A 19,593-nucleotide genomic window follows, 5' to 3' on the forward strand; every position below is an offset into this window, starting at 1 on the left:
ATATCTATGCTCCAAATCATTTTTATTCTTTTTAACATTTTTTCAGTGGGGAACAATAAATTACTAGAACCAACTGCCAAAAAGACATTAAGATTATCTTTGCCTTTGGGGAAGTATGCCTTTCCCAGTTTCTATGAACTAACTACCCTTCTGGTTTTTTAATCAATGGATGTCTGAGGGTAAGGCAATTACTATTAACTATACACCTACTCTGCGCTGAATGTTTAATCATCCGCTAGAGCAGAAGCAGAAGAGACAAGGAAGAAAAGAAAGAGAAGGAAGGGGAAGTTGAAGAGGAAAGAAGCTGAAACTAACATCGATCAAAGTTTTAATCATACTAGGCATTGCTAAGTGCTTTATATATATAATCTTAGCTAAGCTAACAATAATTCTAGGAGTTACATCATCCTCATGTTATCTTCATTGAGATTCTGAGTAATTAAGTTATATCTCCATAGTACGTAGCAAAATAAGAATGTAAGCTTAGATCTATCTGATTCTTGAACCTTCTTTTCTTTGCATCTATCATCATATGTAATATCCAGAACCATCCTAGGAAGCAAATCTTCTTACAGACTAGACAATGGAACTCAGGTAGGATAAGTCACTTGTGCAATACTACCCAACAGGTAAGCGTAAATTCTGAAATTCAAATCTAGATCTGGTTGACCCCAAAACCTGGACCTTCTCAATCACATTTCACTAAAATGCCTAAAATCTCAAAAATTCACTGATAAATTTGTTTACCTTGAATATAAATAATACCACCTGAATATAAAATACATATCAACATATACACACACACAGATACACACACACACACACACACACACACATACACATGCATACACACACCAATATATACCTACTATAAGAACATATCTATATAGTTTCTCCAGATTCCTTCAAAATAAATATCTGAAAATTTGAGAAAAAACTATGAAAGAAGCAATACGGAGGGGTGGGCAGAGCCTCACTAATGTGTACTCTTCAATCCCAAAGCAGCTACCATACTTCCATTTCCTGATATTCCTTCTATTTTTTGAAAGGAAGTAATAACTTCTGGTAAAGATTCAGGCTGAGCAAACTAAAGTTGAAGGAGTCAAGCTCAAGCTCTTCTAAGAGCAGACTGATGCTTCTAAGAGAGAATTGAGAACAGGGTTTTAGATTGAGCTAACAGAAGGTCCTTGTTGAATCACTTCATACCTGTTAGAATGGCTATTATCCAAAAGGTAGGAAGTAACAAGTGTTGGTGAGTATGCGGAGGTAAGGGAACACTTGTGCACTGTTAATGGAATGTAAATTGGTGCAGTGACTATGGAAGACAGCAGAGAGGTTCCTCGAAAAATTAAAAACAGACCTACCATATAAGCCAGCAATTTCACTTCTGGGTATTTATCCAAAGTAAGTGAAAACACTAATTCAAATAGATATGTGCACCCCAATATTCATTGCAACATTATCTATAATAGTAAGATATGGAAACAACTTTAGGGTCCATGATGGATGAATGGATAAAGAAAATGTATTGAGTGTGCATACACACACAGAGAGAGGAATATCATTTAGCCATAAAGAATAAAATCTTGCCAGATGAACATGGGCGGACCTTGAACAGATATGGTAAGTGAATTAAGTCAAAGAAAGACAAATACCATACGATCTCACTTACGTGTGGAACCTTAAGGGGAAAAAAAGCTCATAGATAAAGAGAGGCTGCTCAGAGGCAGGAGATAGGGGTGGGGAAAATGGGTAAAAGAGGTCAAAAAGTAGAAACTTGAAGTTATGAAATACATAAGTTTTGAGAATGTCATGTACAGGGTTGTGACTATAGTTAATAACACTGAATTGTATACCTGAAAGGTGCTAAGAGAATAGACCTTAAAAGTTTCCATCACAAGAAAAAAAATTATAACTACGATAATGACTGTTAATTATTAACTAGACTTATTGTGGTGATCATTTTGCAATGTGCACAAATACAGAACCATTACGTTGTGCACCTGAAACAATATACTGTTATGCATCAATTACATTTCACTAGAGGAGGAGGAGGAGGACGAAGAGGAGGTCTTTGCTGAGTTCTGAGACAAGAACTTCAATGAGATAGTGGAATAGCTTCCAAGAAGCTGAGAAGTGACTAAGAGGTGAAAACAGAGCAGAAGTTTCACCACCAAGGAAAAGTGAAGAAAAAGATAGTGACAGGAAAGACTGTAGAATCCAAGAAAGGTTATTTGATGATACAACGGGCTGGCCTATGTCAAAGTGTAGAGGAAGGAGCCAACGATGGGGCCGTCTCTACAGCTTACATGTTGAAACTACAGGCTACAGAACCACACAAACATGTTTAAATCCTGGTTCCAAAACTATTGGCTGTGTGACATTGATAAGAGAGTTCTCCTTCTGAGCTTCAGTATTTTCCCCACTCAAAAGTGATGCTTTGAATGCTTACTATAAACATGACACTAAAGACAGAAGCTATTGTGACCAAGGACAAATCCAGAAGTCTGGAAGCAAGAGACTTGGATTTTACCCTTAATTGTGCAGGACATACTTTCAGAGGCTAGTAATCAAGATGTTTGGGATAAAACTGAGTCAGAGTTAAGTTCTTTCAGAGGCTGATAATCAAGATGGTTGGCATAAAACCAAGTCAGAGTTAAGAACACACCGACTTGATGGAACATTATTGAAGGAACAGAGGATGTTTACCAGAACTAAGACCTAAAATGTCTCCAAATACCTGAAGGACTGTCACTTAGAACCAGGAGAGAGGATAGATTTTTATTGAGCTACTTCTATTGCTAAACGTTGCTGCTAAGCACCTTTCCTGGATTATTTTAGTTAATCTGTTATTTTCATTACTTTAGTTAGAAACAACTCTATAGGGTGATGGACACTAGGGAAGGTATGTGTTGTGGTGAGTGCTGTGTATTGTGTAAGACTGATGAATCACAGACCTGTACCCCTGAAACAAATAATATATTTTATGTTAATAATAAAAAAAGAAACAATTCTATAAAGTAGGCATTATTAAGCCCATTTTACTGGTGAGAAAACAGTATCCTAAATTTAATTAATGTGCCCAAAAACACAAAGGAATTTTGTAGCAAAGCTGATATTTGAACCCCCATCTCTTTGATTCCAAAGTATATGCTCTGTCCAGTAAGTCAATAGGTAGTCTATTCACTACAGTTTTGATCAACGGAACTAGAAACAAGGACAGGAAATACATAGGAAAGTATTTTGACTGAATAAAGAAAACATTCTAGTAGTGAGTGAACAAGTTGCTTATTGGGCAAGCTTTACTTGGAATATTGAAACACAGACTCTTACAGGGTATGGTAGAAAAGACTTAAGCAATAGACTGTGGTAGGACTAGATGCCTGGATAATCTCTTGCACTTCTGAGTCTACCTGCTCTTTCTTTCTCATAGGCATTATTCTGATCATAAAACAAAATAATGAAATGTGGAGAAGGAGAAGGGTAAGCAAGAGGAAGAAAAGGAAGGGAGGAGAAGAGAAGTAAGAGCTTGTCTATAGGCAGAAGGCTAAGCATGTTAGGCACCCATCTCATTTAATGTAATAACCTCAGAAGTTAGGTATTATTATCATTAACCCACCTCACATCTGAGTGAACTAGGGTTCGGAATTCCTGGCCAAGGGGCGCCTGGGTGGCACAGCGGTTAAGCGTCTGCCTTCGGCTCAGGGCGTGATCCCGGTGATCTGGGATCGAGCCCCACATCAGGCTCCTCCGCTGTGAGCCTGCTTCTTCCTCTCCCACTCCCCCTGCTTGTGTTCCCTCTCTCGCTGGCTGTCTCTAGCTCTGTCAGATAAATTTAAAAAATCTTAAAAAAAAAAAAAAGAATTCCTTGCCAAAAGTCACATAGGAGAAAAGGGATAGCCAGGACTTGATGACAGACTTGACCAGCATCAAAAACAAAGTCTTAACTACTAGATTAGAAAGCTCAAGTTAATCTATTAGATCACCTTGGTCTACGGGTGTATCAATACTGGTTGTGGGAGACTGCCAAGAAGTCAAATCTAGTCAACCTTCTAGACCTAACTACCAAGTTACAAGAAACACAAGGGCAGAGGAACATGTTAGATGATACTATGGGGATGCAATGAGCAAAATCCAGACTGGGGGGAACGCTATTGGACAAACGACCTGTTTTTCTTAATAAAATAGCACAAGGAATAAAAAGAGAGGTATATAAAGGAAGGAACCTATAGATTAAAAGAAACTTACTTATCAGCCAATCGCAATGTCTAGATATTATTTAGATTTCACTTTGAACAAACCTAGAACAAACTTGTACCAAATATATAAGACAATTTAGTAAATGTGAACAATGATTAGATATTTGATGGTATCGAGGAACTGTTAATTTGGAGAGCAAAGTAATGGTAATGGTATTTGAGCTATTTTTTTTTTTTAGCCCTTATCTTTGGGAAATATTGACTTTAACATTTACACATAAAATTACATAATGTTTGGGGTGAGAGAGCGGGTGACACAGGCTTGGAATGAGTTGATCATATTGCAACTGGAAGGTAAGAGGTACATGGAGGTTCATGACACTAGTTTCTCTGCTCTTGTATACATTATAGTTTTCTAAACTAAATTGTTTTGGGTTGGGTAGCAGAAGACCCAGGGATTTAACAGTGTCCTCCAAAATGGGAGAATGTGGAGATGAAGCTGAAAAATAAAAGAAACATGTGGTCCCAGGAGAAGCCCCATTCTTCAATGGTTTCTCTTCCTCCCAGGACTTGAGTTTATAGCCTGGAACCCTTCCACTCAGAAATACTAGGAATGACGTGAGTCTGTTGACCAGAGAAAGCACTGCACAGACTGACTGTATAATGGTACAAACTCATGCTGCTTTCAGCTGCATCTGCGTGGTGAATTGTGAGACACATCTGGAACGACTTTTTGGTTCTTAGAGAGAAACAGAGGAGAGAGTAGAACTGTTTGTGAATTCTTCGTGGGCCCTTTGCATCACTGCTGACTGAAGTTATCTAATGACCCAAGAAGAGCCCCCCGTGAACAGGGCTAAACTCCAGAAAGGCCTACAGCTTGCTCTGTTCCTGGAAGCCCAGCACCGCCCCGCTGGGGTAGTCTTTGCATGGTCATGTGATGGATGAGTGATTGTGGGAGAGCTAGAAAAGGGATTCCAGCCTGGTTCTGATATGTGTTAGCCCTTTTGGGCTTCAGGAGGTCGCACCTACCCTTTCTGAGCCTCAGTTTCCTTATCTGTAAAATAAAGTTAATCATCGCTACCTTCATAGGCCTATTGAGACGATTAAGGGGGTCATTGTATGTGAGCGCACCATGTGAGCATAGCAGTGTAAGCTGGTAACTCATTTACTTTTCACTCATTCATTCGTCTACTCTCACTGAGGATTTATTGAATTTCTACTATGAGTCAGGCACGGCACCAGAAGCTGTTGGTGCAATGCTGAGTAAAAGTTTGCCCGGACCCTGTTCTCATGGAGTTTACTCCTTAATGTACAGGACAACCATTTGGCTCAGTATCAGGAAGGATATTCTAGAAGTGAGGGAAACAGGATGCTTAGGGTCACTGAGCAAGCTGTTTGGGAATGTTCAAACACAAACTTTGCTACATTCGCAAGATGTAGCAGAAAGGAATCAAGAAGTAGACTAGGGTTGGATTAGATGCTTGTCCAATGCCTTCATTCCTCAGTTTACCTCTCTTCCTTCCTCACTGACACTGCTGTCATCATAGAATAAAATAGTAAAATGTGAAGGAGGAAGAGACACAGGCACTAATCAGTTACAAAACATAAAAGTATAATTAGAAACAGGGGCACCTAGGTGGTTCAGTCAGTTAAGTGTTTGACTCTTGATTTTGGCTCAGGTCATACTCTCAGGGTTGTGAGATGGAGCCCCATGTGTGTGGAAACTGCTTAAGATTCTCCCTCTCCCTCTCTTCCTCAGCGCCCCCCCCCGCCAACTCACAAGCATGCACTCACTCTCTCTCTAAAATAATAATAATAGTTAGAAACTTTGATAACTGCTATGGAAGAAAGATGAAAAGACTCAAGAAAGGACATAAACAAATGGGGAGCTTATCAAATCTGGAAGCTTCAGGGGCATTGGGGAGTGGCAGTTAACTCAGAAAAGGAGGGGGAGGGCTGACATACACGCCAATAAAAGGGAACAGCAAAAGCTCTTTGGCATGACAAAGCATAGCCTTTCCAGAAACCGAAAGGTTGCCAGAGACTAGAAAACAGAAAGCAAGGAGGGTGGCGGTAAGATGAGTTTTAAGGAGTTGGAAGGGCCATCCAAACAGCCCCATGTATGCCAGCATAAGAACCTCAGTCTTGATCCTAAGGAACTGGAAGGCAGTTAAGGGTTTGAATGAGGAAAGTGATGAGAGTAAGTTTTAGTTTTGAAAATTTCACTCTGGCTACAAGGAAGAAAATTAACTAGAGGGAGCAAGGATCCTTGTTAGCCAATGAGGGGACAATTACAATAGTCCAGGCAAAACTTGAACCAGACTGGGTAAAAGTGAAGTTGAAAGAAGAAAAGAAGAAAAATCTATAGGATTTGATAATGGGTTGTAGTTTTAGAGGGGGTGAGTACAGAAAGGAAGAAAAGTATCAAGTATATCTGACCGGTTTCAGAATTACAAAAACTGAGAGAACACAATCAAAAAAGGTAGTCTTTTATGGCAAATGTAGTGTCTGCAGGACTTATACTTGAGAAGCCACTCTATTTCCATTGGATGAAGGGTTTCAACCCTGGAATGAATGCAAGTGAATCAGTATAGACAGTACAAGTAGCCAATTTTTTCAAAAATTTTGGCCATTAGATAAAGAAATGAAGACACAGTAGCTGGAGAAGATAATATGTAGTGATAGTGTCTTCAGTAAACATTGGACTTCCATTTATGATAATTTAAAGAGTTGAAGGGAAGCAGGTAATAGAGAGTATAGCAAAATCAGAAAAAAGCTCAGGTGCTCAGGTCAAACCATGATTCTACCAGTTCCTATTTCTAGGGCCTAGGGGCAAGTGGTCTAACTTCTCCATGCCTCAGTTTACACAATGGGGAAAAAAGACAATAATAATCCCCACCATGTGGGGTTCATGAAAGGGTTCAGTGAGCTAAGTACATAAAGGGCTTGAGCTGAGCTCCTGGCACAATTGAAATGCTCAGTAAATGACTGTTATTAAAAGTACAAGGGAAAAACATTATGCCATTCTCTTTTTTATCACATTTGCTAACTGAATTCAATGTCCCATGGGGCGGGCGTAGGGGAAGGACGCCCTGTGCTCTGACATGCAAAAATGTCTGCATGTGCTAAGTCTGTATGTCTTTTGTATCTTACTGAAGCTGGTAGTCATCTGGTCCCATGAAATAGCTACGTTTTCCAGTTTTGCAAGCAGGCAAGCCAAGCATTAAGTTCCTCTTTTGTAATTGACCATGAGTGTGTTGAGTAATACGTGGATTATTTCTCCCTCTTTTCTTTGATCTTCCCTCTTGCCAAGGACTGCCTGACAGTCTGGTTTCTGGCCAGTGCACCTCCTCAGAATGCACAGAGATGGAGAGGAAGTGGCCCACAATAGCAGAGATTTACACCAGATTATAAGTACTTGACTTTCCTAATCCTTAAACAAGGAATTCCCTGAAGGAACTTCAGAATGAAAGAGACATATGAACCATGGTTTTGGATAGTGGTTCTCAAGCTCAGTGTGTATTAGAATCACCTCGAAAGCTTGTGAAAATCAAGATTCCCAGCCTCACCCCACCAGAGAAAAATAATCAGTAGGATGAAGCCAGGAACCTGTATTTTTAACAAATGCTTCCTCTATTCCCATCCCAACTGATTGTAAGGGACTTTGAGACACTCTGAAATCCAAGTCTCCATATTCCACTAGGTACTCCTGACCTCACTTGTTCTGCTTTGTTGTTGTTGTTTTTTTTTCTCTTCACCTTCTAATATACAATGTTATTTACTATTCTGATTGTTTGCTTTTTGTCTCCCACACATGCTCCAGTAGAAATTAAGTCTCCAGATGGTCACAATATATGCCTGTTTTGCTCTCTAATGTATCTCAAATCTCCAGAATAGTGCCTGACCTAGAGGAGACCCTCATAAATACTTGCTAAAATTATTTGAATTGAGTCCCCACACTCCCAGCCATCTCAAATATGAACTTCTGAAGTGGAAACCCAAACTAACTGGTCATCTTATTTAAGTCTTTTACAACATTTGGGTCAAGAACGTTTAGAAAATATGCAGATGTCATGTATCTTTTTTGCCAGGAAAAAGAATTTGGTAATGTATACTTTGGCATAATTTTCTGAGGATGGAGATCCAAAGACCCTTCAAAATCAGAGATCTGCAGACCCCAGATTAATAACCCTTGGTTATTTACACAGCCCTGGTCCCTGAAATTCACCCTTCGATGGTTGCTGTTGTTAGTCACCTAAAAGTCACATTTATTTTTATTTTTTAAGATTTTATTTTTAAGTAATCTCTACACCCAACATGGGACTTGAACCTACAACCCTGAGATCAAGGGTTGCATGCTCTACTGACTGATTCAGCCAGGTACCCCTAAAAGTCACATTTAGTCATGTCCTTCCCTTGACCCAAATCTTGAAGGAGGACTCCCCATCATTTACATGGTTCCCAACTCCCTTGACGCAGCATTCAAAGCTGCCCAGAGCTCAGGCTCCTGCACATCATTTTTCCAGTTCGATCTCTCCCAAATCTCTCAGGCCTGTTGCAGAGTGACTGATTAAACAATAAGCTTTTGGGGCACCTGGCTGGCTCAGTTGGTTAAGCGTCCGACTCTCAATTTCAGCTCAGGGTTGTGGGATTGAGCCCCAAGTCGGGCTCAGTGCTGAGCATGGAGCCACTTGAGATTCTCTGTCTTCCTCTGCTCTCCCACCCCCGCTTGCATGCACTCTCTCTCTCTCTTAAAAACAAAAACACACACATGAGCTTTAGACACAGGTGTCCCAGGCTTGAATTCTGACCCCACAAGTCACTAGCTATGTGATCTTAGATTAATTATTTTTCGCTGTAAAGCCTCGGGTTTTGCTTTTTAATTCGTAAAATGGGCATAAGAGTGCATATTCAAATGTGTTGGGGGGCAGAGTGATATATTATTGATATATAGAGAGTGCATATTAATACACATAAAGCACTTTAAAATGCCAGGCATAGAGTTGGCACTCAATAATTGTTGGGCTTTATTTTTCTGTTATATAGGTTTGGCATATAGTATGTGACATAACTTTCTTTCCCCTTCCTTTCCAATATTCCTTAGTCTAGACTAAGGTTTGTCAAACTTTTTTTGTAAAGAACTAGGAGTAAATGTTTTTGGCTTTGTGCACCATACTCTATTCTGTGGCTACTACCGTACCTTGCTATCGTTGCAGGAAAGCAGCCATAGATGATATGTAAACAAACGTGTGGCCACGTTTCATAAATGTTATTTATAAAAACAGGTGGGGCATGCTGGATTTCACCCATGGCTCAGTTTTCCAACTCTGACTTGGAGCAGCTTTGGAACTTTACAGAACTGGGTTCAAGCTTCTCTGAGCCTCAGTGTCCTCATCTAGTAAATAGGGATAACAATAGTACTTCCCTCCTAAGTTGTTGGATGATTAAATGAGATAAAGCATGTAAAGCCCTCGGCACCATTTTTGGCATGTGAGACACATCTCGTAGATGGTGTTATCCTCATCATCAACAGACTTGCCTCAAGCTGTTCCATGATCTGCCACATCCACCTTGCCTGCCCCAAGAATCTTTTCCAGACTCTCTCTGAGTTTCTTTCTCCCACTTCTCTAACACTGTTGGAATGTCAATTGTATTATTTGAAAATAAGTCATGCATGAATGTAACATATGCAAGTAATTAGAGTTACGTATGTGGTTCTTCTGCTTCATTCACTAGACTGTGAGCCCCTTGAAGGCACAATCTGTGTCTTACTCCCCCTCTGTCATGTTTCCTAGCACAGTATCTGGCACACACTAAGCACCCAAGGCAAGGAGATGGTGGCAATGGTGCTGCAGTAATGGTGACAGAGGTTGTGATAATGGTGGTGGTGATGGTGGTGGTGGTAATCGTGGGGGGGGGTGTGATCTTGGCTGTTAATTTCTTTTCAAAGAGCAGTCGTTTGGAATTCTCTTCTCAGTGAGAGCCAAGAAGTGTAAATAGAGCAAACAAGTCTTTCTGGCAGAGAGAGAGGATCTGCTGGAAGGTCAGACAACCACAACAAGACCAAAATTATACATGGCTCTTCCTAGAGCGGCATGAAAAGAAAAAGAAAAAACAAAACAAAACAAAACTCACATGATTGGAAGTCAGGAGACCCGAGCGCTAGGAAAGAATCATCCATCTGTAGAGTATTTTATAGTCCTCAAATTGTTAGCAAAGGGTGTCTTAATTTTTCTACAAGAGAACCCTGTGGGGAAAGTTACGACTATCCATTTTACAGATGAGGAAACGGACTCTCAGAGAGATGAAAGGCATTGCTGAGGCCAGAAGCCGCACCAAACTACTTTAAATTCAGAACTGGCTATGTGACTGAGAGCAAGCCATTCTTCACCTTTAGGTCTTACTTTTACTATTTGCAAAATAAAAAGGTTGATCTATAAAATGAATAGGATATGATTTTAATATCCCCCCTCTACTCATCAATGCTGCGGCACTGCAATAAAGTGCAAGATATGTACACCTTTCTCTTTCTAATATTAATTTAAGGAATAAAATTGTTAATAGCTCTCGATGGGAAATAAATTGCAGGTCACAGGAAGACTCTTCTAACATCAGAATATTTCCCTTATTTTCAGGGTAAAAGCTAGATCTGACCCTATCATAGCACCAAGAGGTAGGGGATGGCAGGGCGATAAAGTTAGCCCAGAATTTTCATGGTACAGCTAAAGAAACAGACCAAAACAGTAGAAGCGTTTGTGTCTAATGTCATTTAAGAATCAAGGACAGAGCCTAGTTCAGATTCCAAGTGTCCCAATTCTCTAGTTCTTCCAAAGAGAACTCCCAACCCCAACATGGATAGAGACAGATATTACATGCTTACTCTACAAACAGGTAAAAGTAAGGTCACCCAGTAGTCAATGGCAGAGAAGAATTTCAAATCCAGCTCTGTCTGTCTCTTCACCGTGACACTATTCTGTCTCCCCCACTTGGAGCTGCTTCTTCTTCCTCATCCAAAGGCTAAATTAACAGCCACACAAAGTCTTGTACATTAAGCACTAGCTGTGCTATGGCTTTGGGCTATGTGGGGTCATTTAACAGGTGGAGGAGGAGATTTATGTATTAATCAAACTGTCCATCATAAAGAATTTTTTCCTGCTGTCCTTGTTCTAAATCACAGCATAACATATAATGAAGGGCTCCTTTCCAACTGAGGCACAAGGCATCATCCTTTCGAATGCATTTATGGAGATGGACCCAAGGAGATCCCAACTGTCAGAGGAACTAGTGTCTAATGGTCCCCCGGGCTGTCCAGAGCACATCCTAACCCTGGTCCAGAATCAGAGGCCAGAACTGCCTCGCAGACCTCGGGCGAGTCACACCCCATCTCTGACACGTCCTGACCATGCCATACAATGGAACTTAGAAGTTGACTGAGCACCTCAAATATCTCAAGGACTCGGGAGTTCTTACATAGAAGAATGCTTGCATTCTATATCAGAAAGTGTGCAGGAGAAGGAAATCATTTTGCACATGTGTAACTCCACCTGTGGTATCCCTTACCAACAGAATATGAACTCCAGCAATGTTTATAAAGTAAGAAAATGCTCCTATAATCCCTCCATTCATGATCTGCCCTTTTGGGTTAACCAGTGACCTCTCCCATGCAGACACACAGATCTGACTCTAAAATGGCATGTCCCTAGCACTTTGGGCATCTGCAAAGTTATCAAGTACTACTTAGAAGAGGAAGTACCAAAGGAATCATAAAAAAAGAAGGGTCAAGTTAAGAAAAACAACATTTTTATCATTATCACAGAAAATGTTTGTCCATTACATGCTATGTGCCAGGTACTATGCATTTGTTATATCAGTTGATCTCCATAAAGACTTCATTTTGCAGATGTGGGAACTGAGGTTTGGAGAAATCATTCAGCATCACAGAGTGAACAGGAGACTGAAGCAGGATTCTAAGTGGAGCACAGAGCTTGAGCTACCGGATTCCACTTAGACACAGTCTCTTTGAAGGAAACTCAGAAAGAAACTTACTCGGCCTCTCTGCCTTCTCAGATAGGAAAAGAAAAACCCAGAAAGGAAAAAAAGGACTTGCCCCAGCCTTGCTGTGTCTCAGTGTCAGAGCCCAGGCCAAGGTTCCCTTGTGTTTTATCCATGTGTCCTCTACCTCTGGCTGCAGAGAAAAGCAAAGAGATGGTAAAGCCATGGGAGAAGGAGTGATGGGATTTGCAGGGGAGGTAGAAAACAAAAAATGATCACAAGGAGAGTGGCTACCTTCTTAGCACACCAGCCTCACTCAGTGGCCATATTCCCCTCCTCCACGTCATTTCCACACCTATAGTCAGCCTGTCCCCTCCACTCCTACCCTAGCCTGGCTCCCCTGGAAAAGCCAAATGCACCACAGCCCCTAGGCTGTAATGCACCTTTAAAAGGGTCTACCATTGGGGTTGGGGGCCAGGGAGAAGAAACTGGAGCCTCAAGGAAGCCAGTTCATCAGCCAGCTCTAACGTTTCCAAGCAGGGATGACTAAGAGGAGGAGCCTGCAGTTGAGAAGATGGCACCCCTGCCTGTCTACCCGCCCGAACTCTTCTCTGGCTCCCCACCATCGGGGCCAAACTCCACACCACCATAGACTCTGCAGCTCTTCCTTGCCCAGCCCTGCCACTTGGTCCTCAGCACTGCTCACGGAGCTCCCCTTAGTCTCAGCCCCGGCCACATGGGTTCTCAGTTTTTCAGGGAAATGGGCCGTGCCTGCTCATTCTTCAGGCCTTTGCAGGAGTTGGGTCTTCCACCTTGCTTGTGCTCAGGCTCCTCCCCTCCCCCAAACCCAGTCCTCCACATTCACTTTATGCACCCGACCCCCAAAAACTCAGTTTAAATGTCACTTCCTCAGGGAAACCTTCCCTAACTCCACAAGACCTCCTATCACACACTTTCAACCCACTGGCCTGGTCTTCTCTTGGAACTTTGCAGTCTGTCTTGACTTGCGTGATCATTTCATTCATACCTGTCTCGTCCACAAGACCGTAAACTCTGTGAAGATAAAGGCCAAGTGTTCTCATTGTACTCATCACTTCTCAGGGAATGACACAGTACCTGGGATATTGTAAGTACTCAAAAATACTGAATGAATGAATGAATGAATGACTAGTGCTCCAAGAATTCCAGATCTCCTGTAGGGAGAACAGTGACATCTAGTGACTGCATTCACACTGGGGCTTCTCTGATAACATCCCACCAACTGGCCTTGAAAACATCTCACTGGATTTCCGAAGAAATGGACATTTTGATCATGCCGAGGAAGCTGGCATAGAACCCAGACATGGGGGAATCTGACTCCTACACAAGGAGGAAAAGAACCACCACCCCTCTTGTGACCACATGTGCCAAGAACACATCACCAAAGTCCTGTGACTTAGCTAGGACGCTGCCACATTACAGATGAGAGGAGTGTGGACCAGAAAGGCAGCACTGGGCCAAGATTACAGAGCAGTAAATGAGGATTTTCATTTACCTCCCCCACCAAGCCCTGGAGAGCTTGGCCCCGTGCAGCTAACCATGCTGCTTCCCTCATCCACACTAACACAACACTGGTCAGACCATCTCGGTATTCACTGAAGTTTCAACAGCTTCCTCACAGGTCTCCCTCTTTCCACACTTGCATGTTCACACTCAACGCTCACCCTGAAGCTAGAGAGGTGGAGATATATACATATTAGACTTCTTGTTGTAGTTAGTGTGGGGACCTGATGCATAGAATTAAATTATCCCTTGGCTTAGCTCATGACTCAAGCTCATTATTGCACCGTGCATGGTTAGGCTTTATGTACTCATCTACTTAGCGTTCATTAATTAGCTAGTTTTAATACTTTAAAAGAACTCCCACAAATCCACCACCCAAAATGCCAGGTAGGAACATGATAGCTCCATGTAATGAGGGCTCCCTCATGCCATTGCCCCGCCTCCCTGACTCAAGACTACCATCACCCTGAACCCTATGTTGACAATTTCCTTGATTCCCTTTTTAAATAGTTTATAGCACCTGTATTAATTCCAAAAATGTAGTGTATTTGGCATCTATCTGTTTTAACCCCAAACAGGGAAAAGGGTATCATGTTATATAAAATATGTTTTTGGGACTTAAGTTCTTCATTTAATATTAGGTTCATTCATCTCATATTAAGTGATATAATAGTTCATTCGTTTTGTCTGTTGTAGAGAATTCCACTGTATTCATATTCCATTGTATGCTTATTTAACTGCACTCCTACTGATAGCCATCTAGTTTCTTGCCTGAGGGCTCCTTCTGCTGCACGAATCTAACCCTATAGACTCCTTCCTGCATATCCTAAGCATCTCACTCCCCTTCCAACAGGATCCAAATTCTTTGAGCTAGTTTACAATAACCTATATGATCAGGCTCCTTCTGACCTCTCCTGCCTCACCTCTGCTTTCGTTCTATCTCTTGATCTTATTAGCCATGGGATGTCTTCCATTCTTTGTACAGATCCTGTTCTTTTCTGCTTCTGGTCATCTACCTGACACGCTCGCCACCTCCTTACTCTCATCGCCTCTCTGTCCTCTATGAAGCCCTGTCTGACCACTTACCACCCTCTAGCACTTAGTCCCATAGAATACTATTGTAGGAGGGCATAATCCATAGCATCCTATTGGTTTTGGTCAGGGATCTACCGGACTATCTTTTTTAGAGCCCAGGGTAATCTGGGAGTTGCTCCAGAGGGAAGAGTGCAGACAAAGTAGAGATGCCTTATCCACCTTCCTCTCCCTACAGAAGGAGTCGCATCGCTATTCTTGGTTTTATGGATTGGGGTTCCTGAAAGACTGCATTTAGAAAAAGTGTTCCATGCGGCACTGGAGGAGATAATGCTAAGTGAAATAAGTCAAGCAGAGAAAGACAATTATCATATGGTTTCTCTCATCTATGGAACATAAGAACTAGGATGATCGGTAGGGGAAGAAAGGGATAAAGAAAGGGGGGGTAATCAGAAGGGGGAATGAAGCATGAGAGACTATGGACTCTGAGAAACAAACTGAGGGCTTCAGAGGGGAGGGGAGTGGGGGAATGGGATAGACTGGTGATGGGTAGTAAGGAGGGCACGTATTGCATGGTGCACTGGGTGTTATACGCAACTAATGAATCATCAAACTTTACATCAGAAACCAGGGATGTACTGTATGGTGACTAACATAATATAATAAAAAAAACATTAAAAGAAAAGAAAGAAAGAAAAAAAAGTGTTCCATGATACAATTTTGAAAACCAGTGAACAAATCATTTATACGGTCTCTTCAAGACCAGGCATGCTGTCATGGGAAATGAAAGATGCAAAAAGAGGAAAGAGAGGAGATATAATTTCACAATTAAGCACATAGTCTCTGAAGCAGACCAACTTTGAGCAAATCAGTAAACATCTTTGAGGTTTCCTCACTTGTAAAGTGGGCATGACATTAGGATGAAACATATGGAATTACCATATTTTAAAAAAATTATTTATTTATTTGAAAGAAAGAGAGAGCAAGTGCGTACACAGGGAGGGGCAGAGAGAAACTTTAGTAGACTCCTTGCTGAGCTCGGAGGCCAACATGGGGCTCAAGCTCATGATCCCGAGATTATGACCTGAGCCGAAACCAAGAGTTGAATGCTTAACTGACTGTGCCACCCAGGGACCCCTGGAATTATCATTTTTATAAATAGAAAAATGATCAAATGTTAACAATTTCATATGAGTGAAACCAATATTTACATATAAATCAGATCTGGAGGGATGATTAAATGAGATAATCCAAATATAATACTGAGGCAGAGACTGCTGGGTTTTCAACAAGCCCATATATCTTCTTCCCCAGACCATTAAATAGAGTATAGGTCCCTGTTTTTGTTTGCAGACAGGTGTGCCCAGTGGCTGAGTTCTAGCCAATGGAAGGAGCTGCAATGATATTTGTCACTTTCAGACTTGGCCCACGTAAACTTCTCAGTGTGATTCTCCATGTTCTTTCTTCTTCCACAGCAACTATGGAAGCATCAGGTTGATGACGGCACAAGATAGAACAAGGTGGGTCACTTCTCAGAGTGAAGCCACTCATCACCAAAAACATTTATTTGGGACTCCGCACAAACAAGAAATAACTTCTATTATATTAAGCCACTGAGATTTGAGGATTTATTGGTTATAGCAGCTATATATGTACTTAAAACATGGTAAGGAATCAATAAACGTCAGTCATCACCATCATGATTATAAAAGACAATCCCAATGGACAAAGGGCCCACAAGGGCAGGAGGCAGGAAGATTGGTACTTAGATGTGACTTAGCGGCTGTGTCAGGGGAACTCACCTCCTTGGTACCATTGTCTTGGATGAGGGTGTATAGTGGTACCACACGGTTGATTTCCAGCAGCACTGGTGTGGGGCTCAGCTGCTCCTTGCCCGGTCGGCGGCAAAGGTGGCAGGTAGATGGGCAACGGCCTTTCTCCTCACAGCGGATCTCTACACCTGAGATGAGCTGGTCATCCGACAGCATTTGGGCCGTCAGCAGACCTGAGAGGTAGGTGATGAAGGGCATGGACTTGAGTTCCTTCTTGCTGCCCAGCTCTGTGGTCTCTAGAGAGGGAGAAGAATTCAATATTGTTCAAAAGGTCAGACTCTTGAACCCATAGGGTTCAATGTGTTAAGGAAGTGGTATCCCATGGAAAAGAAAAAGGATGATACAGCGGTTTGCTCCTGATGCCCTGGAAAGAGTGCTGGCCTGATGACTCAGATGTCAGAATGGTGTCTTGTTTTACTGCTCATATTGAATAGCCCCTTACTTTCTTTCTCTGGGCCTCACTTTTTCCATATTTAAAGTTGATTGGTTAAACAAGAGGATTCTCCAAGGGCCCTGTAAGATGTAAACATTCAAAGATATTTTTCCCAACAAGAAATTCCTGTCTACTGTCAATTTACACGAAGTCTACCTGTCTTTTGAAAACTAGCTCCAGTCCTATAATTTTCCATGAAGTTTCATGTAACGGGGGAAACACAAGCTGAAGTCAAGTCAATTTCCATGTAAACCCCAATTCTGCTTGATAATACTAAGGTAACTTGGGAAGGTCTCTTAAGACCCCCAAGCCTGTGAGGACTGATTCTGTATAATGGGGTTATAATACTAACAAAAACAGTTATGAGCGGTAAATGAGACAGAAGGAGGGGGACCTATCTGGAAGAGAAATGATTTCCCCTTTCTTTCTGTGCTCATCTGTTCCCTTGTTCAAACTTCTTTTTCTCCCTTCTTCATGTGCACACTGAGATCTCATTACCCATGCTCCATTCTGTGCTGTCTCTCTTTATTCATACCACTAGCATTTCCCACCTCTGTGTCTTTGCTCACCTGTCCTACTCTTCCCCTCTGCCTCTTCAAATGTTTACCACCCATCAATCCTCCATTCCAATGTCACCCTCTCCAGGAAGTCTTTTCTCATTGGTCTAGCCTTTCTTCTCTGAATAAGTATTTCTGTTTATAAACCCTAATCTCGTTAAGCTCATTTTTTCATCCCATTTTCTGCTGACCTCCCCAACTACACGATCAGCTTTTGGAGATGGGACAATGTCTCCCACCTCCCGCTCCCCCACTCTGCTTCAGTGTTTAGCATAGAGCTAGGGATGTACTTGAGACTTAAAGAGGGGGATTATAGAACTCTGAATGGATAGAATGACATTCATGATCTAGTCGAGAGGTTCTGAAATCCTTCTGAGGAACTCTATGGATCAATCCCAAGCAGCATCTCAACGGATAGTTGCAGAGGGCAAGAGGGAAACTGGGTAGATGGAACTCTAAACCCACATCTCAGCTTCAAATAGAGCAGTTCCACCTGTATCTCTTTTACAGAGTGGCCTTCTATGTAAGACTTCGTAAGAAGAGAATGGTCTATGGCTATATCAAAAAGCTTGAAAAAGCAAAGTGATTTGTACAACCCAGAGAGTTCCATTTACATCACAGACTATATGAATGGTGTTCTCAAACTTGTGCAATGCATAATCTGAGTGGCAAAACAGGGGGTCCTGCAATAAGGGGCAGAACTTGGTCCAGACAGCAGCTTCTCTCAAGCCTCGTAAAGTTAAGGCATGCTCCTGCCTCAGTGAAAACAGGGGCCCTGGGCACCGAGGCCTGAGAGAAAAAAGTAGGGTTATCTCCTGCTCTAGCTCTCAGCTTGCAGTGACATGCAGCTGATCTGGAAATGGGCTTGCCAATTAGAAATACAAATAAATGCAGCCTTCATTCATTACTCTCTGGGCCCTTGGGCCTGGGATCTGGGCTCCACCTTTTCTGTCTGGCTGTCAGCAAATGCTTATGAGCATCAGATCAAAGGCTCTGAGGGAGGAAGACAAGGCAAATTCCAGCTAACCAATCCTTCAGAGGGATTAAAGAAGGGTAGTTACTAAGATAAACAAAACAAAGCTGTGAAGAAGGCATCTCAGCAGCTGGGCAGACAGAGACAGTCTTATATACAGACAAGTTGAAAGAAGAAGACGATGATGACTTTTGGAAGGGCAGGCCAGAGAAATAGTTTTGGAGCAGAGTGACTTCAGACTTGGGAGAGAATAACCGTTGAGGGGAGATGGTCAGAGGGCAGTCAGAGCTGCAAGGACATTAGGGGGCTAGTTAACTCAGACTCTGACCCAGAGGTCAGTAAATTAAGTGGTTCATGAGTCAAATGCATCCTCTGCCTTTTTTTTTTTTTTTGTAAATAAAGTTTTATTGGAACACAGGCACCTCCATTCATTTATGTATTGTGTATGACTACCACGGCACAATTGAGTAGTTGCAACAAAGATGCTGTGGCCCACGAAGCCTAAAATATTTACTATCTGATCCTTTACAGAATAAGTTTGGGCACCTCTGCTCCGGTGCTAGGTTACAGCTGGGGAAACTGAGTTTCAGAAGGAGATTCTATCTCTGGTTACACAGGAATGTGGCAGTATAATGGATTAAAGTAAAAACACTGGACTCAATTAGGCCATCGATACACTTAAATTGTGAATCCCTAATGAGAAAACATAGAGTGGGGCATCTCTTCGCTATAAAACACCTTTCGAAAGCTATTGAAAAAGCATACCTTTGAAAATGCTAATCTGGTACAACCCTCCCATTTTAAACAAGGGGAAATTGTGTCCCAAAGAAAGACTTTCCAAGGTCATACAGTGAGTTAGTCTTCCTCTCAGCACATGATCCCAGTCTCTTCTGTTAACCCATTTATCACTTAAACTACTATTTTAATCTTATATTATAAAACATAGATGGCCTACCCCTCACAGCATCTTGCCATATGCACATTATTTAATTGGGAACGAAATGTGGTGCTAGAAGTAAAAATTCCCTTGATC

The 19,593-nt window shown here is 41.8% G+C and overlaps 1 protein-coding gene across 3 annotated transcripts in view; it reads right to left on the bottom strand.

Annotated features, from left to right (window-relative positions):
• ASTN2 (astrotactin 2) overlaps positions 1-19,593 on the bottom strand; it is an 844,134-nt gene that overhangs the window by 157,329 nt on the left and 667,212 nt on the right. For all 3 annotated transcript variants that reach the window (XM_044389549.3, XM_026513856.4, XM_026513855.4), the window contains one exon: positions 16,568-16,833. In XM_044389549.3, the coding sequence (XP_044245484.1) occupies positions 16,568-16,833 (266 nt within the window). The remainder of the gene's footprint in view (positions 1-16,567; positions 16,834-19,593) is intronic.

This window comes from Ursus arctos, unplaced genomic scaffold (assembly GCF_023065955.2).
Source record: "Ursus arctos isolate Adak ecotype North America unplaced genomic scaffold, UrsArc2.0 scaffold_18, whole genome shotgun sequence".
Lineage (NCBI taxonomy): Eukaryota > Metazoa > Chordata > Mammalia > Carnivora > Ursidae > Ursus > Ursus arctos.